The sequence below is a fragment of the Scyliorhinus canicula genome, chromosome 1, assembly GCF_902713615.1.
Source record: "Scyliorhinus canicula chromosome 1, sScyCan1.1, whole genome shotgun sequence".
Classification (NCBI taxonomy): Eukaryota; Metazoa; Chordata; class Chondrichthyes; order Carcharhiniformes; family Scyliorhinidae; genus Scyliorhinus; species Scyliorhinus canicula.
In genome coordinates, this window is record NC_052146.1 from 127959724 (window position 1) to 127982749 (window position 23026).

General features: G+C 48.3%; 1 protein-coding gene across 8 annotated transcripts in view; it reads right to left on the reverse strand.

The window, feature by feature from the left end:
* The window catches only part of LOC119967321 (calcipressin-2-like), a 296070-nt gene that overhangs the window by 21860 nt on the left and 251184 nt on the right, over positions 1-23026 (reverse strand). For 5 of the 8 annotated variants that reach the window (XM_038799705.1, XM_038799711.1, XM_038799754.1 and 2 more), the window contains one exon: positions 8746-8823. The exons of the other annotated variants lie outside the window; for them this stretch is intronic. In XM_038799705.1, the coding sequence (XP_038655633.1) occupies positions 8746-8823 (78 nt within the window). The remainder of the gene's footprint in view (positions 1-8745; positions 8824-23026) is intronic. 8 annotated transcript variants of the gene reach the window in all.

A 23026-nucleotide genomic window follows, 5' to 3' on the forward strand; every position in this document is an offset into this window, starting at 1 on the left:
TCAGCCGCCCTGCAAGACGTGGTGGCTTGATCTTGCGGGGCGGTGGAGGGGAAATAGTGCGTCCGATTTGGACGCCGCCCCGACGATCGGTGGGCACCGATCGCGGGCCTGTCCCCTCCTGAGCACAGTCGTGGTGCTCTTTCCCCTGTACTCCCCCCACAAGCCCCAAACGGGCATATCTCACCTGTTTCACGACGGCAGCGACCAAGTGTGTTTGCCGTCGTCGTGAAACGGCCGCGAACGGCAGGCCGCTCGGCCCATCCGGGTCCGGGAATCGCCGTTCGCCGTGAAAAATGGCGAGCGGCGAATTGCGCCCGCTTTTCAATCAAAATCAACTTCATCTACATTGCCAACCTGTTCCAAAGAAGCTGTAGCTGTTCAGGTTTTTGCAACCTCAGAAGGTGTTCTCCGAGGGAACTGCTTGAATATTTCAATGCACATTGTTATAACCTGCCTGCTTACCATTGGCTGGGGACTAATGACAATCCCACACATAATTAATGATGTGTACGCCTTAATTTTCCTACCGTCCACCCACCCACACCCCCCACTCTCCTACTCTCATGAGAATGGGCAGGGACAGGGCCAGAGGTGTGATTACATAGAATTTATAGTGCAGAAGGAGGCCATTCGGCCCATCGAGTCTGCACCGGCTCCTGGAAAGAGCACCCCACCCAAGGTTAACACTTCCACCCTATCCCCATAACCCAGTAACCCCACCCAACACTAAGGGCAATTTTGGACACTAAGGGCAATTTATCATGGCCAATCCACCTAACCTGCACATCTATGGACTGTGGGAGGAAACCGGAGCACCCGGAGGAAACCCACACACACATGGGGAGGATGTGCAGACTCCGCACAGACAGCGACCCAAGCCGCAATCGAACCTGGGACCCTGGAGCTGTGAAGCAATTGTGCTAACCACTATGCTACCGTACCGTGATGTCGCAGTCATTCTTTCTGTTGGCCGCCTTCATTGTGACCTGTTACCAGCAATAGAAATTCAGCTCAGGGCGTTAATACACAGTTACATTTGCTGTTTTTAAAGACTTGGGGCTCTCTTCTCGATGTAGTGAATTTACAGAATGTGAATGAAAATTTCACCAGGTTATCGTCTGGTCATTATCATATTTCTAAACATGGGAACTTGCTATGCGCAAAAAGACCATCACATTTACGAAATTACAACAGTTGCTACATTTCAAAAATACTTAATTGGTGTAAAGTGTTTTGAGATGTCTGTTGGTTATTAAATGTGTTACATAAATGCAAACCTTTCCTTTTTTTTCATTGTCGGTCTCTATGCTGCCTAAACTAGGGCGCGATTCTCCACAAATGCAGCGAGTCGTAAAGGCTGCCGTGAAACTGGCCGTGTTTCACGGCAGCCTCCGCGCCCCCTCCCAGGACCCGTTTCTTCCCCCCCGGGCGGGGCTAGCAGCGCCCCTCCGGGGCGGGCTTAGCGACCGTCACTAAGCCCGCGCGCCAAGCGTCACGGCGGCTGACGCGCATGATGACGTCAGCCGCGCATGCGCGGGTTGGACGGCTCCAACCCGCGCTTGTGCGGATGACGTCATTACGCATATGCGTCAAACCCGCGCATGCATGGGCCGTCATGCCCCTCAGCCGCACTGATCCTGCGGGGCGGCGGAGGAACAAAGAGTGCGCGGGTATCGGACCCGCTGCCCGCGATCGGTGCCCACCGATCGCAGGCCCATTGGCACCACGGCCGTGCCAATCGGTGCCATGGTTGTCCGGGACAGCACTTTGCGGTCGTTATCACGAACGGTGAGAGCAGGTGTGTTTGCGTTCGTGAAAACGGCCGTAAAGGCCTGGGAACTCGGCCCATCGGCCTGGGGAGAATCGCTGTTCGCCGTAAAAAACGGCGAGCAGCGATTCGTGTCATGGGGCGGCTGTGGGGGGGGGGGGAGAATAGCGGGAGGTCGGGAAAAATGTTGGGAAGACCCTCCCGCTATTCTCCGACCCGTCGTGGGCAGCGGAGAATCGCGCCCTTAATGTTTATTTTATTTTGAAAAAAAACATTTTTAAAGCAGTTAACGTCAGCTTTTCTTGGTGAGCCAGAAGATAGTGTGATTGAGCTCAGCTGCAAGACTGCATCGTCTAAATAGTGGAGGGGGTGGGGTGGGGGAGGGTTCAGTTGAATTGCAAATTAGAAAATCAAAATTAAAGGAGAATGTACGTGCGCAGGTTAATGATGAGGTGGATTATTACCAGAAAATAAAAGGAACGGATACAATGCATGACTGTCATATTGCACCAAGGAATCAGACAACAATAAGGAAATTTGATAATGGAACAAATTTAAAGCCTCTGGCCAGGATTTACCGGCCATTCACACTGGCAGGAAATTCTGGTCCCACGGTGGCGCATGGATTTCTTGGCAACGAGGAGTGTTGTCACTGGGAAATCCCATTGACAATGGCAGGGTCAGTAGATAACGCTGGGGGCCGCCTCTGTCGCCGAAAAACATGCGCAGGGTGGTCGTAAATCCTGCTTTTTGTGTCTGAATGCATAAAACAGCACAAATAGAGACAAATGGTATGGTTTGTTGGTGATTACTGAGACATGATTATAAAGAGGCCAGGGGCTGGATTCTCCAATACTGGGGCTATGTCCCCATGCCAACGTGGGAATGCCAGGAAAACTGGTGCAAAACGGCCACCAATTCCCCGTTTTCATGGGGGCTAGCAGGGCTAGCTGCCGATATGCCCCGGAGAACTGCACGGTACATGGCCGCTCATGTGCACGGCGGAGGCCCCTCGCGGACTCAGCCCACGAAATACTCCCCTCCTTCTGCCGGCTGGCAGGTCCCGGACCGCCCCACTGCAATGCCCCCAGCTCTGCATAATGTCCCCCCCTATCCGCGGATCGGCCCTCCCCCGATTGTGGTAGTGCTGGACTGAGTCCGCAGCCACCACGGTGATTTCCCGACAGATGAGACCAGACGTGTCTGCGCCATCGGGAACTCGGCCACCAAAGGCCTGAGGCCGTCGAAATGGCACGAGGGGGCACAGCATTGTGAAAGTGGTGCCGCCTCTGATTCGGTCGGGAAATGTGATTCTCCGGCCATTCGCTGAACGCGATTTCAGCGTCGGCGACTGGAAAATCCAACCCCAAATCTGGGAGTTGGTTATCCAAGGCTTTCGGAAGGATAGACAGAAAGGAAAAGGAGGTGGTGCAGCTTTGCTAGTAAAGGAAAGAAGCAGTGCTGTAGTGAGATATAGGCACTGAAGACAGATGTGGAATCAGTCTGGGCTGATATAAGAAATAGCAAAAGAAATAAACCCCCGTGGGAGTATTCTTTGGTCTCCAAACACTAGTTCCACAGTGGGGCACAGTATGAACAAGGAAATATTGGAGGCTTAGAAGAAAGGTTCGACAATAATCATTGGTGATTTTACTATGCATACAATAATAATAATATAGAATGGATTAACAAATTGACAAGGGTAGCCTTGAGGGAGAGTTCATTGAATATATTAGAGATTGTTTCTTCGATCAATATGTTGTGGAACCAACAAGGGAGTAGGCTAGTCTGGATTTGATATAATAATATTGATATTTATTGTTACAAGCAGGCTTACATTTGCAGTGTTACTGCAAATATGACCTCATAGTTAAGGATCTTCTAGGGAAGAGTGATCACATCATGCAAGAATTTCAAATTTAGTTTGAGGGCGAGAAACTGGAGTCCCACACTAGCACTAGCTAAACAAAGGTAATCATGCTGGAACAAGGAGAGATTTGGTCCTAGTGGACCAGGCAGGAAGGCTGAAAGATGGGACAATTGATGGGCAGTGGCAGTTGTTTAAGGAGATATTCAATTCCTCCCAACTAAAATATATTCCAGAGACGAAGAGAGATTGTAAGAAGGTGAAAGCATCCATGGCTAAGCAAAGAAGTTAAAGACAACATAAAGACAAAACCTAAGGCATACCATATCACAAAGGGGCAGCACGGTGGCGCAGTAGTTAGCATTGCTGCCTCATGACGCCGAGGTCCCAGGTTCAATCATGGCCCTGGGTCACTGTCCATGCGGAGTTTGCACATTCTCCCGTGTTTGCATGGGTTTCGCCCCCACAACCCAAAAGATGTGCAGGTTAGGTGGATTGGCCACTCAATTGCCCCTTGAATTGGGTACTCTAAATTTATTTTAAAAATAAAAACAAATACCATATTGCAAAGGCCAGCGGCAGGCTAGAAGATTGGGAAACTTCTAAAGATCAACAAATGATTACTAAAAATGTAATAAAAAGAGTAAAGGTAAATTATGAAAGAAAACTAGCAAACATATAAAAAAGAATAGCAAAAGCTTGTATAAGTACATATAAGGGAAGAGAGTAGCTAAAGTGAATGTTAGTCCCTTGGTGGATGAGACCGGGAAGTTAATAGTGGAGAACACAGAAATGGTGGCGATACTAAATCAATATTTTGCCTCAGTATTCAGGGTGGAAGACACTAGAATCATCCCAATTGTCATGTGAGAGTACCTTTAAGAAATGGATGTTTAAGCAATGTACCTTTAAGAAATGCAGCAGCTCATATTACTGAAGTGATGTCAGAGGGGGGAGCTGAGCTGAGATCACTTCTGCTTTTTCTGCTGTTAGTTTCAGTTTGAGAAAGCAGCTGAAAAGTGCCTGGCTGGTTTGCTGTGAGCTGGTTTGAAAGGAAAAAGCCAGTTTTGAGAAAAGAGCTTGGGTGTGTCTGTGTTTTGCAGGGAGCTGGATTTGCTGTGATCTCTGCCATGAAAGACTATCTCTGAATCATTTGGGTGATTTAAACTCATACCAATAATGTCTTTAACCTGATGTGTTTCTGTTTAAAGGTGTTAAGTCTTTTGGAGGTTTGAAGGAACATTTTGAGGGATTATTTAGTGTTGTATTGTTTTAAGTAATGGGTGTTATGGGATCCAATGTTTCTTTAAGAAGGTTAAGTTAAATTCATGGAATAAACATTGTGTTGTGTTTAAAAACCCACGTGTCCATAATTGTAATACCACACCTGGAGACCAAGCCGTGTGCTTCAAAAGCAACAATACATTAAAGGGAGAGGTTGGTTGAACTCCATGATACATTTTGGGGTTCTGAAAACGCCTCTCCCATAACACAATAGTAACAGGTCATGGAAAGCTAATAGAAAAGGAGGATCTTGGAACAATCTTCATTAATAGGGAAAATGTAATAAACAAACTATTGGGTTTAAGGCAGACAAGTGCCCATAACCTGATGGCCTACATCCTAGGGTGTTAAAGGAAATGATCGCAGAGAGAGTGGACCCATTGGTTACAATATTCCAAAATTTCCTTGATGCTGGAAAGGTTCCAGTGGATTGGAAAAATGCTATTGTAATGGCCTTATTCAAAAGGAGAGGGAGGCAGAAAGTACAAGACTATAGACCAGTTAATTTAACATCTGCCATGGGTAAATTGTTAGAATCCATTTTTATGGAAGCAATCACAGGATATTTAGAAAGTCTAAATGCAATCCATCAGAATCTCGATGGGCCGAATGGCCTCCTTCTGCACTGTAAATTCTATGATAATTCTATAATAATTCAGCATGGTTTTATGAAGAGAAAATCATTTTTAACTAATTTGCGAGAGTTCTTTGAAGATATAACAAGCCAAGTGGATAATGGAATCCTGTAGATGTAGTTTATCTGGACTTCCAAAAGCCATTTGATAAGATGCCTCACAAAGGGTTAATACACAAGGTAAGATAACGTGAGATTAGGAGTAATTTATTAGCTTGGATAGAAGACTAGCTAACCGACAGAATGCAGAAAGTCAGGATAAATGGGTCTTTTTCTGGTTGGCAAAATGTAACTAGTGGGGTTCGGTCCTTGGGACCCAACTATTTATAATTTCCATTAATGGTTTGGTAACAGGGATATAGCCAAATTTGCAGATGACATTAAAATACGTGGAATTGTAAATTGCAATGAGGAATTAAGAAGTTTACAAATGGATCGATAGGTTAGGTGAGTGGGCCAAAATTTTGCCGATTGAGTTTAATGTGAATAAATGTGAGGTTATAATAATAATCTGTATTAGTGTCACAAGTAGGCTTACATTAACATTGCAATGAAGTTACTGTGAAAATCCCCTAGTCGCCACACTACAGTGCCTGTTCGGGTACACTTTATCTCTTGCGGTCGGAAAAATGGAAAGACAATTTATTACCTAAACGGAGAGAAATTTCAGAGTGCTTCGATGCAGAGGGACATGGGTGTCCTCGTGCATGACACACAGAAAACTAGCATGCTGATACGGCAGCTAATAAGAAAAGCAAATGGAACTTTGGCCTTTATAGCTAAACGAATAGAGTATAAAAGTAGGAACTGTTGCTGCAACGGTAGAAGGCATTGGTCAGAGTGCACCTGGAGTACAGTGTACAGTATGGTCCTCATATTTGAGGAGGGATGTAGTTTCATTAGTGGCAGTTCAGAGGAGGTTCACTAGATTGATACTAAAGATGAGGGGCGCGATTCTCCGATCGCGGGACACGATGGTACCGTCGCGTTTCACGATGGTACGAAGCGGGCGCGGGCTGTAGGGATTCTGGACCCCACAGGGGGCCAGCACGGTGCTGGAGTGGTTCATGCCATTCCAGCGTTACTTCCTGGCATGCAATGGGGGGGCGGCGCTAGCTCGCGCATTCGCGGTGGCCTTACTGAATGCTCTGGCCCTGACGTATCATGGCGTGGGGGTCTGGGGCCAGTCACCCAACAAAGTAGGCCTATGGGGGGGCGGCCCGCCGATCGGTGAGCCCCGATCGTGGGCCAGACCCCATCTGAGGCACTCCTAGGGACGGACCCCCCCCCAAACAGGCCACCCTCCTGACTCTTGGTGCAGAGTTCCCGCCGGCAGTGACCAGGTGTGAACGGCGCCGGCGGGAATCTGCTTTTTCCGTGCGGCCGCTCGGCCCATAAGGGCCGGAGAATCGGCGGCCCTGCCGTGTCTAGCGGCCCGCGACTGGCGCAGCTGTAAAGGCTCCAGCGCAAATGGTGCCAATTCTCCGGAGAATCGAGCGCCGCATCGGGGCGGCGTGGTGCAGTTGCGCCAATCCTCTGGCCCGGCGTGGGGCTGGGAGAATCGCGCCCGAGGAGTTTAGCTTATGAAGAGAGATTGAGCAGTTTAGGCCAATACTTTCCCAAGTTTATAAGAATGAGAGATCTAATTAAGGTATATAAAATGATAAAAAGTATTGACAAGGTAGACATAGAGTGGCACTTCCTCTTGTGGGACAATCTAGAATGAGAGGTCAAAGTTTTAGGATAAGGGGTAGCAGATTTAAAACAGAGATGAGGAGAAATTATTTCTCTCAAAGGGTTGTGAATCGGTGGAATTCACTACCCCAGAGTACGGTGGATGCTGGCACATTGAGCAAATTTAAGGAGGAGGTAGACAGATCTTTAATTAGTAAGAAGTCTTACAACACCAGGTTAAAGTCCAACAGGTTTGTTTCAAACACGAGCTTTCGGAGCACGGCTCCTTCTTCAGGTGAATTCACCTGAAGAAGGAGCCGTGCTCCGAAAGCTCGTGTTTGAAACAAACCTGTTGGACTTTAACCTGGTGTTGTAAGACTTCTTACTGTGCTCACCCCAGTCCAACCCCGGCATCTCCACATCATGTTTAATTAGTAATGGGTTGAAGGGTTATGAAGAACAGGCAGGAAAGTGGTTTGAGGCCAAGATGATATTAGCCATGATCATATTGATTGGCAGAGTAAGCTCGAGGGGCTGAATTGCTTACTCCTGCTTCTAGGTCTTATATTCTTATCTAGGTTGACATTCCAATGCTACACTGCCTAAGATGCACTCTATCAGAAAAGGCATTAAACATAGATCCTAGTTACCTGTTGTGTTAAAGACTATTCAAAGGAGCAGAGAATTCTCCTTACGTCCTGACCAACATTTCACTCTTGGACAAAGATGGTCATACTTGATGGGCTAAATAGCCTCCTTCTGCACTGTCAGGGATCTATGACTTCTACAGCTTACCGATAATTGGCTGGTTCATTGACCTACATTCTAGTCATTACATTGCAAAAGTAATTTGTTGGAGTGGACATTCCTCAATGGCCTTTTGTGGGCCAAACGTAGAAAGGGTGTCCATAACCCGGAAGCCAGAGATTAGCCTGAAGAGGCATCATTACTATTTGCGTAAGTCCACTGCATCTCCATTGACAGTTCACCCTAAGGATGTTTGCTTGGCCTGCATCACTCCACAGCCAGGACCCAGGGGGAGGAGTGAGTGGTCTGTCACAATCAGGACTACGATGAGGGAGGAATCACTCCTGCTTCCTGCTAGCTCCACAGCAAAAACATCTACATTTAAAACCAAACCTTTACTCGTCACTCAAGGGCCCTGAGCAGAATTTCAGTTTCACTCTGCTCGTCCCTGTCCAATTTTGACAAGGGGACCTAAGACAGTCTACTGGATATTGGATTGTGCTTTTTTGGGGGTGTCCCTGATAGTTGTGTAAAAGTGGCATAATTTAAGAGTGGCACATGATTCTTTCAGCCACCAGAGAAATGGCTTCACCCAATAGCTACCTGGATGTCATAGTATGGGCGAAGGCCATTGATGCTCAAATTTGACCCTTATTTCAACTATCTTACACTTTAAAATCAGTGCAGGGGGGTCCAATTTCTACCCTCTTGAAGAACTTTGAAATATCTCTGATAGACAAGACACTATATAAACACAAGCCTTTCTTTTACCTTGTTATTGTTACCATCTTGCTCCATTTCTGCTGATTCTGACATTTTATCTGACTTGTCAACATTTTCCTTTCTTGCCTGGGCAAAGACAGATGTAAAGTTACTATTTAATACGTTTGCTACGTAAGTTTCCCTGGATTCCTGTTTTCTTTATCAATTTTAAGTGGAAAAATATTTTCTTTCATTTAGACACACATATGCATTGCTCTTTGCAATCTTGCGCTTAATATTTCTGTAACATTAGGGCTTTCATGGCAAAAAGTGTTAACATGTGGGACTGGAGAAACAGTACCACTTACATAGGTGGCACGGCAGCGCAGTGGTTATCACTGCTGCCTCACGGTGCCAGTGACCTGGGTTTAATTCCAGCCTTGGGTGACTGTGGAGTTTGCACGTTCTCCCTGTGGCTGCATGGGTTTCCTCCAGGTGCTCCAATTTCCTCCTGTTGCACAGTGATGTGCCAGTTAGGTGCATTGGCCATACTAAATTACTCCTTAGTGTCCAAAGATGTGCAGGGTAGGTGGGGTTATGGGGATAGGGAAGGGAGTGGACCTAGGTAGGGTGTTCTGTAGCCACCTGGGGTGGCCACATCCCGATTACAAAATGGACACTTTGCAAAGAATGCAGGAAAAATGGACAATGCTGAGAAAGCAAACAGGTGCAAGGTTTGTCTGTTGATTGGAGCTGTAGCTCCCAGACAAGACCGATGCTGCAAAGCCATTACCATACTAATGAGCCATGTCCATGTCCTCATTTATTGGAGGAAATCGATACCGATGATCAAGATATGGTCCAATTAATTGGGACCAAGTTCAAGGCCCGCCCAAAAGCATGCAAAGCCCCTTTTGGGTATAAGAAGAAGCCCCCAAGAGAGAATCGCTCTCTTGGCCTTGGCTCTCAGCGAGGAGAGACCTGCCTAGCTGCTGCACCAGAACAAGTAAGTCCAAAGTCAACGCATGCTACGAGACAGATGCTCCTAGCTACTATTCCGTACCAGCTCCACCCCAGCAGCCTCAGAACCGGACAATGGTCATTGTTCCTCTGACTGAATGGGCGCCCAAAGCTAAGTATAGGTTTTAGTAGTAGTGATAGTTTAGTTAGTAGAGTTTTGTGCATGAGTATATTTGACTGTGTGTGTAAATAAATGAGCATTGATTTCGAACTTACTAACTGGTGTATCGAGTCATTGATCAGTATTCGGGTTTGAACCTTGTGGCGCTATCGAAAGATACCTGGCGACTCTTGAGCAAACGTAATTAGAATTAAGGAAGGCGACCATATTAACCGCCATAAACAGAGCCAATTAAAGAGAGAACACAACGAGCAACAGTTCTTTCAGAGAGTTGGTGCAGTGATACCTGAAGGACTGAATTTTCTGTCCCTTCCCACCAGTGGGATTTCTGGTCCCGCTGAAGGCGATGCCTTGTGACGTGTCCCCCAGTGGTGGGATAGGCGAGCCACATAAATGCCTTAGACAGTGGCAGGACCAGAAGATCCTGCCGGCAGTCAATGGCGAGCTGCCTCCGCCGCTGGAAAACAGCTGTTTTTACATCTGTAAATAACTATGTTCATACAATAAACTAGTTATTGTCCAGGCATATGTCTCTGTAGCCAATCCTTAGCCAGTCGCAACCAACACACAACATGGTAGCAGCTGCGAAGGACCCCAACATTTCCAAACATCAACTTTAAAAGGATTTTGCAAGTCTGACCTGAAAAAGGGGCAGCAAAACTGAAAACATCAGTTGAAAGTCGGCAAAAGAACTTCATGGAGTCTGAGAGAAAGAGGGAAAACATCAACAGTTCAGCTTACGAAGGGCCACACCACAGCACATGGTGGTCTGTGAAAAATTTGGATCCAGCAGCAGAATCAAAGAAGCTGCCGATGATTGAGGAAGGGTGAGCAAAGCTTGAAAAAGGCTCAAAATCTTAAATTAGAGGCGCAGCACCGGGGAAAGTTAAATTTTAAGTGAGCGCGGGTTTCAAGCAGCCCAACCTCATTGTAGGTGGTGGCCGCATGGCAGAAGTAGAGAGAAAAAGAGGCGGATGTTCTGGCCTTACTTCCCTGGTAGCCCGGAGGCGCATATTACTAGCGTGGAGAGACTCAAAGCCCCCAAAATCGGAGACCTGGCTTTCGGACATGGCTGACTTCCTCTGCCTGGAGAAAATTAAGTTCGCCATGAGAGGGTCTCTGTTAGGGTGGCAACCATTCATCGACTTCCTCGCAGATAATTAATCGTCAGCAGAAGGGGGGGGGGGGGGGGGTTAGGTTAGCGTAGATTAGGGGGGTAGGACCTGTGGGAGTGGGAGGCAGTATTTGCACTATGTTAATATTTTCCTTGTTATGTACATTGTTGATCTTGTTGCTGTTACAATGCCAAAGAAATACCTCAAAAAAATGTTCATTAAAAAAAAGTAGAGAGAAAAAAGTAATCTTCTTAAACGCGATTCACCAACAGGAGGAAAGCAGTGACCAGAGGACGTCCAGCAATTATTTTTAAAACGCTGCAGAGTTTAGGCGCAATTACCAAAAAGGATCAGTGATTCAGCAGGTATCAGTGAAAGACTGATCAGCATGGGAAAACTCTATTACTGCAATAGATGTTTAAAAAAAGTCCAGACAGTCCACCTACGAGCTTAAAACAGCAATGGATTCAAATTCACCTTGCCAGAATAATTTGGCACATGGAAGGCCCAGATTAGACACAGACACGATGGAGGAAGTGAAGAGATTTTTAAGATTTAGAATTGAACAGTAAATCAGAGTGCGGTTAATGTATTCACCATAATGCATGACACTGTAACCATTATCCACCTAATGTAACCTGTGACCTGGAAGTGGTGATACGAGCTGCTTCCAGATACTGCACTGTAACTCTGGTGGGCTCCGCCTCTGCCTCCGCCCTCACCGGGGCTATATATAACCCGGCCACCTGCGGGTGGCACTCACCTGCACAACCGACTTTGGCTAGGCAAGTTCACGACTAATAAAGCCTTATATTGACTCGCTCTCTCTGCCTTGCTGTGAATTGAAGGTATATCAATTTATTAGTCGTCGACAGCACCATGGAAGCCGCTCTAAAGCCAGACAGTCTCGAACTCGACGCCCGCGTGTCCGAATCCAAGGAAAAATTTGAACATTGGCTTAGATGCTTCGAGGCCTACATTGACTCCGCAGCAATGGCTCTCTTGGAGACCCTCAAACTGCGACTCCTCCACGCTTGGGTGAGCCATCGAATCTCGGTAAAGATTGAGAAAGCGGCCACGTATGCGGAAGCGGTCGCAACCCTCAAGCGCACTTCGTGAAGCCCGTGAACGAGGTGCTCGCTAGGCACCGCCTCACTACTCGCCGTCAACACGCAGGAGAATCACTGGACGAGTTTCTGGAGACCCTGACCCTACTTGAAAGAAACTGCAGCTACCGAGATGTGACGGCGGAGGAGCATATAAACTCACAGATCCGGGACACTTACGTGGCGGGGTCCGCTCGAACTATATTAGGCAGCGCCTGCTGTAAAACGGGGCCTCCGACCTGCGGGACACGGTAAAGCTAGCTACCTCACTAGAGGTGGCCTACCAGAACCTCAGCGCGCTCCCTGTGGGCCCAGCGCCCCCCTTCTGGACACTACCGTCATGGCCCCCGTCAGACCCGCCTGCGCCGCAGGCCTGCACCGCGCATCTGCCAGCCCAGCCCGGAGAACCGCAATGCTACTTCTGCGGCCAGGGCCAACACCCCCGGCAGCGCTGCCCAGCCCGCACGGTGACGTGCAGCGACTGCGGGAAAAAGGGGTACTAGGCGAGAGTTTGTCTGGGCTGAACCAAGGGCCCAGAAATCGAAAGCGCACCAGGTCCGACCCATGGACTCACAGCCCCACAGGTCCCGTAATGTGGCTGCGTGCCTGCCCGGACCGCCCCTCCTCCCCCCCCCCCGATGTATCTTCGGCATTGTGTGAAGCGTGGGAGCCGCCATCTTGGCCGCCGGCCCCAACACCGACCGACACGTGGGACTCATGGGGGCCGCCATCTTGGCCGCTGGCTCCTGCACTGACAGACAGCCTCGCGACCCTCAAGGTCTCCCCCCTTTCACTCTTTGCGAACCTCACTCTGGACTGTAAGGCCATTGCCACCAGGAGCAGGCGGTACAGCTGCATAGGCATGGTATTTATCAAGGCAGAGGTCCAGCGACTGTTGAGTGAGGGGATCATAGAGGGGAGAAGAACCGGATGGTTGTGGCCTACAGCCAGGCAATTAACCGGTTGACGCAATTGGATGCGTACCCCCTCCCCCGTATAGCGGAGATGGTCAACCAGATCGTGTAGTACCGTGTGTTCTCCACGGTTGGTCTGAAGTTGGCCTACCACCAGCTCCCAATCCGCCCGGAAGAGCGCCACTACACTGCCTTTGAAGCAGCCGGCCGACTCTTCCACTTCTTCAGAGTCCCTTTCGGCGTCATTAATGGGGTCTCGGTCTTTCAGAGACTGATGGACCAGATGGTGGACCAGTACAGTTTGCGGGCGACATACCCGTACCTTGACAACGTGACCATCTGCGGCCATGACCAGCAGGACCGTGACACCAACCTTCAGAGATTCCTCAAAGCCGCCCAATCCCTCAATCATACGTTTAACAAAGAAAAGTGCGTCTTCCGTACTACCCGACTGGCCATCCTAGGCTACGACGTGGAGAACGGAGTCCCAGGGCCCGACCCCGACCGCATGCGCCCCTTCACAGAACTCCCCCTCCCCACAACCTCACGGCTCTAAAACAATGCCTGGGGCTGTTCTCATACTATGCCCAGTGGGTCCCCAACTATGCGGACAAAGCCCGCCCACTGATTCAGACCATCAGTTTCCCCCTAACCGATGAGGCGTGCTCGGCCTTCAGCCGCATCAAGGCCGACATCACCAATTTCAAGTAGACAGCGATGCGTCAGACGTCGCCCTGGCCGCCACACTCAACCAGGCGGGCAGGCCAGTAGCATTTTTCTCTAGGATCGTCCACGCTTCCAAAATCCGACACCCATCAGTCGAGAAAGAAGCACAAGCCATAGTGGAAGCCGTGCGGCACTGGAGGCACTACCTAGCCGGTAGGAGGTTCACCCTCGTCACCGACCAGCGGTCGGTCGCCTTCATATTCGACAACACACAACGGGGCAAAATAAAAATGATAAAATCTTGCGGTGGAGGATCGAACTCTCCACCTACAACTACGATATCAAGTATCGTCCTGGGACACTCAATGAACCCCCAGATGCCCTGTCCCGCTGCACATGCGCCAGTGCGCAAGATGACGGACTTCGGGCTATCCATAATGACCTCTGTCACCCGGGGGTAACCCGGCTTACCCACTTCATTAAGGCCCGCAATCTGCCCATCTCCACCGAGGAGGTCAAGGCCATGACCAGGGACTGCCAAGTCTGCGTGGAGTGCAAACCGCACTTCTACCGGCCCGACAAGGCCCGCTTGGTAAAAGCCTCCCGGCCCTTTGAACGCCTAAGTATCGATTTCAAAAGGCCCCTCCTCTCCATCAACCATAACATATATTTTCTCACCATCATCGATGAGTTCTCCTGCTTCCCCTTTGCTGTCCCCTGCCCTGACATGACCTCGGCCACTGTAATAAAGGCACTGCACAGCATCTTCACAGTTTGGCTTCCCTGCCTACATACACAGAGACCGGGGTACATCGTTCATGAGCAGTGAGCTACGCCAGTACCTGCTCAGCAGGGGCATTGCCTCGAGCAGGAATACGAGCTATAACCTGCAGGGAAACGGACAGGTGGAGAGGGAGAACGCGACGGTATGGAAGCTGCCCTTCTGGCCCTCAGGTCTCAAAGTCTCCCCATTCCCCGCTGGCAGGAGGTCCTCCCCGACGCCCTCCACTCCATTAGATTGTGGTAACCCACTGTTACACCTGTATTAGAGGATGTAAGGTAGGACCTGTACTACAGGTTCACCGGTAGCTCCTGCCTGCTGGCTCCGCCCAGTAGGAGGAGCGTGTCCTCTATTCAGCAGCCATTTCACCAGCTGCTGTGGGAGGCCACACATCTTACTGCAATAAAGCCTCAGTTGTTTCCAACCTTAGTCTTTGTACAATTGATCGTGCATCATAGATCACTCCTGTGCACAGCCACGAACGAGATCCCTCACAATCGTTTGTTTATCTTCCCCAGGAAGTCCATCTCTGGGGTCTCGCTTCCATCTTGGCTGACAACTCCTGGACTGGACCTTCTCCGGAGGCACATGAGGAGTCATAAGACTGACCTCCTGGTCAAGAGGGTCCAGCTGCTCCACGCCAACTCCCAGTACGCTTACATCGCACACCAGGATGGACGGCAAGATACGGTCTCCCTACGGGACCTGGTACCGGCTGGTTCCACTGCCAACGCACTTCCAGGTCATAGGTTACATTAGGTGGATAATGCTGCCCGCCCCCACCCCCAGCGCGCCGTACTCCTGTACTGTCCCGCACGGAACTGCCATTGCCCACCACACCCCTGCCTACACCCACACCCCAACCGTCTCCGACACGCCGGACTGAGGCTCAAGCTCCAGAGACAACGCCCCCGGAGTCACCACCTGCAACAACCATGCCCGCCGCACCGCCAGAGCTGAGGAGGTCGAAGAGAACAATCCGGCCTCCAGAGAGACTGAATATTTAATGACCCCCATGTCGCCCCCGCTGGACTTGATTTTTTTTAACAGGGGGTGAACATGTCAGTACATTATTGTAATCTATTGGAGTAGTGACGTAATAGGAAGGCAAGGCATTAATTAAACAGCAGATAAAATTCAAGAAGGTCTTTGATAATTATTTCAATTTACAGAGTAACAAGGTACTAGAAAGAGCCAAGTTTAACTAAAGGATCCAGAACCTGGTGAATAAGTAGAAAGCTTTATCAATTACCTCTATCCACTGGCTAATGGTTGCTAATATGGTGATCTTAAATCTGAGCTGATCCAAGACTACATCATAGTCAGGTGGCACTTTTCTGATCTACTCCAATCCAAAGGAGACTGAACCTTGTCGAAGACGATGCAGTTAGTGAATCAGAGGACTGTCAGTAAAATAGATCCATACTCAGAGGAGAAGACAAACCGTGGTTCAGAAAACCCACCAATAATGGTACACATTTTTGAATAAAAGAATGTCAAAGACATTCCAGGAAAAAAGACCCCGTATGGAACAAAAGTTCAGCACACCATTAAACCGTGCTCTATGGCGCCAAAAACCCCACAGGGTGCAGTATCCTGCAAGCACTGCAGAATGGGTTTGTGGATACTTTGGGAATATGTGCAGAATTCAAACCTTAGATACACAGAGGTTTATGACAGAATCTTCACCCACTAAACAATCAATGAAATAGAGGAGGCTCACCAAAAAGAAGAACGAAAATGATTCCTCGGCAAAATCAAAGATCCAAAATACAATCGCGGGAGTGGGGACATTTGTGTCACTAATTTCAAATTGGATACGGGGCAGTCTTAATCAATAAAGAATCATGACTAGTTAAACAATGCCCACACCTATTCACAACTCAGTTATACGGCCCAGGAGGAAGCAAGCTGCAGTTTAAAGCTACGTTAATTGTATACAACCCTCCAATGTATGAACAAGCATATACAGGAAACACTATGGGGGGATTTTCTGAGCCCCCATGGCGTGTTTCATGTGGTGGGATGCAACCTGCCATTGGCCAGTGGTGGGATCTTCTGGTCCTGTCGCTGTCAATTGAATTTCCCATTTAGTCCACCCCACGCAACCAGGAAACATGCAGCGAAGTTCTCCATTGGTGTGGCTGGAAGATACGCTGGTATGAGCAGCCATAATAAACCCCATATATGTTTCTTTTATTCATTTACAGGATGTGGGCATTGCTGGTTTGGCCAGCATTTATTGCCCATCTCTAGTTGCCCTTCAGAAGGTGGCGATGAGTAGCCTTCTTGAACCGCTGCAGTCCCTGAGGTGTAGGTACACCCATTGCGCTGTTAGGGAGGGGTTCCAGGACTTTGCTCCAGCATTAGTGAAGGAACGGCGATATATTTACAAGTCATGTGCTTCACAACCAGGGATTCTCTCTGCTGAGTAGAAAAGCCTGTTCTAACTTTAATCTCATCCGCAAGATCGAGGAGATTGACCAGCAAGAATTTGGGTCTGATTTTGAAGAGACTTTTAAAAACGTATTCACTGGGCTGGGATGACTGAAGATTGAATACAGCATAAGGCTGAGGAAAGATGCTAAACTTTTGTATCTTTTCACACTGAGGGAAATACCACATGCACTAATGAAACAGTCCCAACTGTAACTTGATGGGATGACCAAGGTGACAGCCATCTACCCATCACTTAGCCAATAGAATGGTGCTCCCAGAATGGTTCCGGTTCCTAATCCAAATGGATCCCTTTGCATTAATATTGACCTGACCTCAACTCAACATGGCTTCAGCAATGAAAATCTACCTGATGTTCTTAGTAAACGACAACTTGACCAAACTCTTCAAAATTATGATCTTCTCGAAACTCGATGCCAATAGTAGCTTTAGACAGGTACCATTAGAAAAAAAATCCAAATCATTGACAACATTTTGTAACCCATTCAGCAGATTTTGCTTTAAGTGTCCGACATTTGGCATAATTTTGGTGTTGGGTATACATCCTGAAAGATGTACTGTTAAGTGAATTGGCCATTCTGAATTCTCTCTCTGTGTACCCGAACAGGCACCGGAATGTGGCGACTAGGGCCTTTCACAGTAACTTCATTGCAGTGTTAATGGTTAATGTAAGCCTACTTGTGACAATAAAGATCATTATTATACATGAAACACTTGGCACCCAAAATCTTTCAGTGAACAATGTATACTCTTTTGCAAGGCCTTTAAAAGCATAATCTGCCACATGGAAGATACTCTTGTCCAAGGAGCAACAGTCAAAGCACACCCTGAGACTTTAAGCCATCTTGAACCATTTGCTGGAAGCAGGGCAGACACTTAACAATAAGTGTGAATTCTCCAAAACGTCCATTTGATTTTTAGGCCACGTTGTGAGCAACAAAGGTATTATGGCAGACTTATCAGAAACAGGGGCCATAAGTGAATTTCTGACCCAGTCATGCATTCCAGATTTTTAAAGATTCCTGGGTATGGTAAATGAACTGGCAAAAGCCCTGCCAAAACGATCGTAAATCACAGCACTTCAGACACTTATTCAACAAGGCCCAAGTGTTGGAATGCACAACAGGAGCAAGCATTCTGACAGGTTAAAGACATGCTGCTCTCATTAGATATTCTGGTTCACTATGTTGCTGGCCATTTACAGCCTAATACAAAATGGCCAAGCAAAGAGAGGGCACCACTATGGCCTGATGGGAAATGTAGCTAGCTAAGAGATTTTAACTTCAGGAATACGGTCAGCAGAACAAATGACTTTAGGCTGTGATCTGTGTAATTTACCACAAATGCCTTTGATTTTACAACTGGCCATAAAGAGCCAGCAGGATACTGGACAAGAAATATCTTCAAGGGAAAGTCTAACCATGATGGATTAGCAGGATGAAAAGCAACATAGGTTCCTGATAATAAAATTATCCTATTTGATTAAATGGGCAGAAAGAGGGAAAGGGACACTAAAGTAATCAAGGGCAACTGTCTGAAGGTGAGGCATCCTGCAATAAACTAATGTGACATCTGATGGAACCATCAATTCTACGGACACGTGCTTGTAGGATTAGAATAGCGGTTTTAATATACTTACAACAGAGCCAGCCTGTTAGCCGTTGAACTTTCGGTGAACTGGCTGGCTGACTCTGTGGCACAGATCTTTATACAGCAGCTCCAGGGGGAGGAGTTCTGGGCGGAGCTAAGGGGGGAGCCCAGTACAAACTCTCGAGAACTCCCAGAACTACTCCCCCTGGTGGTCAGGTAGTGCAACTGCACTTACAATATTGATACATGTATATACTTGGAATAGAGTGACATTGGTAACTATAATGCCGTGTGAATCTCATTCACCACAACATCCTGCAACAAACCCCTGTGTGTCAAGCTCCTGAAAAGAAATATCACCCCTGAATGAGTCACAACTCTATAAAAAATTGTGACCAGAAAAGACATTGATTGATTAGTGTTGCCTTGTGAGCACATAACTAGAAGCATGAGAACAGTGCCAGCAAGAAGAAAAGACAACAAAATTTTCATCAGCATAGCCTCGAGGGACAATATCACGTAAGTTGAAACCTCAAGCTCTGAGCTTGACAATGTCCAAACCCTCTCTGTGCCAGCCAACATGTGCAGGCAGTGACACGCCCTCCAGGTCAATGAGATAAGTATTAACAGTTAATATCTATGCAAGGAAACTGATGGTGATCGGCTTAGAGGGTAATATATGCCTTTCCGTGTGAACAGACAGAACATAAGAACTAGGAGCAGGAATAGACAATTCAGCTCCCCGAGCCTGCTTCACCATTCAATGTGATCATAGCTAATCTTGTCTTGGCCTCAACTCCATTTTCTTGCTTGTTCTTTATAAACTTTCAACGCATTAATTAAAAACCTGTCTATCTCCTCCTTAAATTTACTGAATGTCCTGGCATCCACCGTGCTCTGAGGTAATGGGCGGTATTGTCCGCCGGCTCCAAAAATCGCGGAGGCCGTCGTGAACTCGGCCGAGGTTCACGACGGCCTCGGGGCCCGCTCCCCGCACCTAATTCACCCCCACCCGGGGGGCTAGGAGCGGGCCCCCGTCATTCCCGGCCGCGAACTCGGCCGCCGGAAATGACGCCCGAATGGCGCTTCGCGGATAACATCCGCGCATGCGCAGTGACTCGCGCATGCGCGGATTACATCCGCGCGCAGATGACGCGAACCTGCGCATGCGCGGTGCCGTCTTTCTCCACCGCCACCCGGCAAGACGTGGCGGCTTGATCTTGCCGGGCGGCGGAGGGGAAAGAGTGCGTCCGTTTTGGACGCAGGCCCGACGATCGGTGGGCACCGATCGCGGGCCTGTCCCCTCCGGAGCACAGTCGCAGTGCTCCCGTCCCAATCTGGCCCCTGGATGCCCCAAACGGGCATCCGGCGCCCGTTTCACGAATGCAGCGACCAGGTGTGGTTGCTGCCGTAGTGAAACGGGCGTGAAGGGCCGGCCGCTCGGCCCATTGGGCTCGGAGAATCACCGTTCGCTGTGAAAAACGGCGAGCGCCGATTTTTCGATGGGGGGGGAAGAATCGCGGGGGCGCCAGGGGGGGCGTAATAAATGTCGGGAGGCCCTCCCGCGATTCTCCCACGCCACATGGGGAGCGGAGAATTCCACCCAATGAAATTCACAGATTCATGACCCTTTGAGAGAAATAATTGTTCCTCACCCCTGTTTTAAATCTGCTGCCCCTTATCTTAAAATTGTGACCTCTCATTCTAGATTGCCTCACGAGGGGAAGCATCCGCTCTATGACTACCTTGTCAATACCTTTTATGTCATTTTATATACATTAATTAGATCTCCTCTCAGTTATATAAACCTGTGAGAGTGTCGGCCTAAATGTCTCAATCTCTGTTCACAAGGCAAGCGTTTTCCTCACCTCTGGTATCAATCTAGTGAACCTCCTCTGAACTGCCACTAATAAAACTACATCCTTCCTCAAATAAGAAGACCAAAACTATACACTGTGCTCTAGGTGCAGTCTCACCAACGCCTTGTTCAGTTGCAGCAACACTTTCTACTTTTCAACTTTATTCCTTTAGCTATTAAGGCCAAGGTTCCATTTGCTTTTCTTATTATCCGCTGTGCCAGCGTGCTAGTTTTCTGTGACTCATACATGGGGGCATCTAGATCCCTCTGCACCAAAACATTCTGAAGTTTCTCTCCAATTAGATAATAAATTGTCTTTCCATTGTTCCGACCAAAGTGGATAACCTCACACTTATCCATGTTAAACTCCATCTGCCAAATTTTGACCAACTCACCCGACCTATCTATATCCATTTGTAAATTTTCTCATAGAATCATAGAATTTCCAGTGCAGAAGGAGGCCATTCGGCCCACCGAATCTGCACCGGCTCTTGGAGAGAGCACCATACCCAAGGTCCACACCTCCACCCTATCCCCATAACCCAGTAACCCCACCCAACACTAAGGGCAATTTTGGACACTAAGGGCAATTTAGCATGGCCAATCCACCTAACCTGCACATCATGGGACTGTCCCATTTATTTTAGTGTCATTGGCAAAATTGGCCTTGTACCTTCTATCCCTGCATCCAAGTCATTAATATATATTGTAAATATGTGGGACCCAAGGACCAAACCCTGTGGCACCTCACAGGTTACATCTTGCCAACTAGGAAAAGACCCATTTATCCCAACACTCTGCCTTCTGCCGGCAGCCAGTCTTCTATCCGAGCTAATAAATTATTCCTAATCCCATGTGATCTACCCTTGTAAATTAACCTTCTGTGTGGCTCCTTATCAAATGCCTTCTGGAAGTCCAGATATACTACATCTACCGGATCCCCATTATCCACTTGTCTTGTTATATCTTCGAAGAACTCACGCAAATTAGTCAAACACTATTAACCCTTCAGGAAACCGTGCTGTCTCTGATGGATTATTTTTAGACTTTCTAAATGTCCTGTTATTACTTTCTCAATAATGTAATCTAACAACTTCACAACAACAAATGTAAACCCGACTGCACTATTGTACAAGGGTGACTTTGAATTAATCACAACAGATAAGAATAAATACACACGCCAGACAAACACTTACCAAAGTGTTTCCCACCCTACCTCCTCCTCTCACCAACCCCCCCACCCCACGGTGGTTGGGAAGCGGGAGCAGGGGCCTGTCGTGAAGGTGAGTGAGTGCCTTTAAATTTGCTTACCTTTCAGCGGGATCAGGGTTTGAGGTAATATCAGGTAAGCTCTTCCTTTCTTTTTCTTTTTCTTGTTTTTTTTTAATCTAGAGGGGATGTCAGGGAAGGCAGTACAATGCTCCTCCTGCAGAATGTTTGAGGTGAGGGACGCCGTCAGTGTCCCTGCTGATTTCATCTGTGGGAAGTGCACCCAACTCCAGCTCCTCAAAAACCGTGTTAGGGACCTGGAGCTTGAGCTGGATGAACTTCGGATCATTCGGGAGGCAGAGGGGGTCATAGATAGGAGCTTCAGGGAAGTAGTTACACCAAAGACTGGAGATAGATGGGTAACAGTAAGAGGGACTGGGAAGAAGCAGTCAGTGCAGGGACCCCCTGCGGTCGTTCCCCTGAGTAACAAGTATACCGTTTTGGATACTTGTGGGGGGGACGACTTACCAGGGGTAAGCCATGGGGTACGGGCCTCTGGCACGGAGTCTGTCCCTGTTGCTCAGAAGGGAAGGGGGGAAAGGAGTAGAACATTAGTAATTGGGGACTCAATAGTCAGGGGCACAGATAGGAGATTTTGTGGGAGCGAGAGAGACTCACGTTTGGTATGTTGCCTCCCAGGTGCAAGGGTACGTGATGTCTCGGATCGTGTTTTCCGGGTCCTTAAGGGGGAGGGGGAGCAGCCCCAAGTCGTAGTCCACATTGGCACTAACGACATAGGTAGGAAAGGGGAGAAGGATGTCAGGCAGGCCTTTAGGGAGCTAGGATGGAAGCTCAGAGCGAGAACAAACAGAGTTGTTATCTCTGGGTTGTTGCCCGTGCCACGTGATAGTGAGATGAGGAATAGGGAGAGAGAGCAATTAAACACGTGGCTACAGGGATGGTGCAGGCGGGAGGGATTCAGATTTCTGGATAACTGGGGCTCTTTCTGGGGAAGGTGGGACCTCTATAGACAGGATGGTCTACATCTGAACCTGAGGGGCACCAATATCCTGGGGGGGAGATTTGTTAGTACTCTTTGGGGGGGTTTAAACTAATTCAGCAGGGGCATGGGAACCTGGATTGTAGTTTTGGGGTGCGAGAGATTGAGAGTAGAGAGGTCAGGAGCACAGTTTTGACTTCGCAGGAGGGCGGCGGCAGTGTTCAGGTCTGTGGTTTGAAGTGTGTCTATTTCAATGCCAGGAGTATACGAAATAAGGTAGGGGAACTGGCAGCATGGGTAGGTACCTGGGACTTCGATGTTGTGGCCATTTCAGAGACATGGATAGAGCAGGGACAGGAATGGTTGTTGCAGGTTCCGGGGTTTAGGTGCTTTAGTAAGGTCAGAGAAGGGGGCAAAAGAGGGGGAGGTGTGGCGCTGCTAGTCAAGGACAGTATTACGGTGGTAGAAAGGATGCAAGATGGGGACTCTTCTTCCGAGGTAGTATGGGCTGAG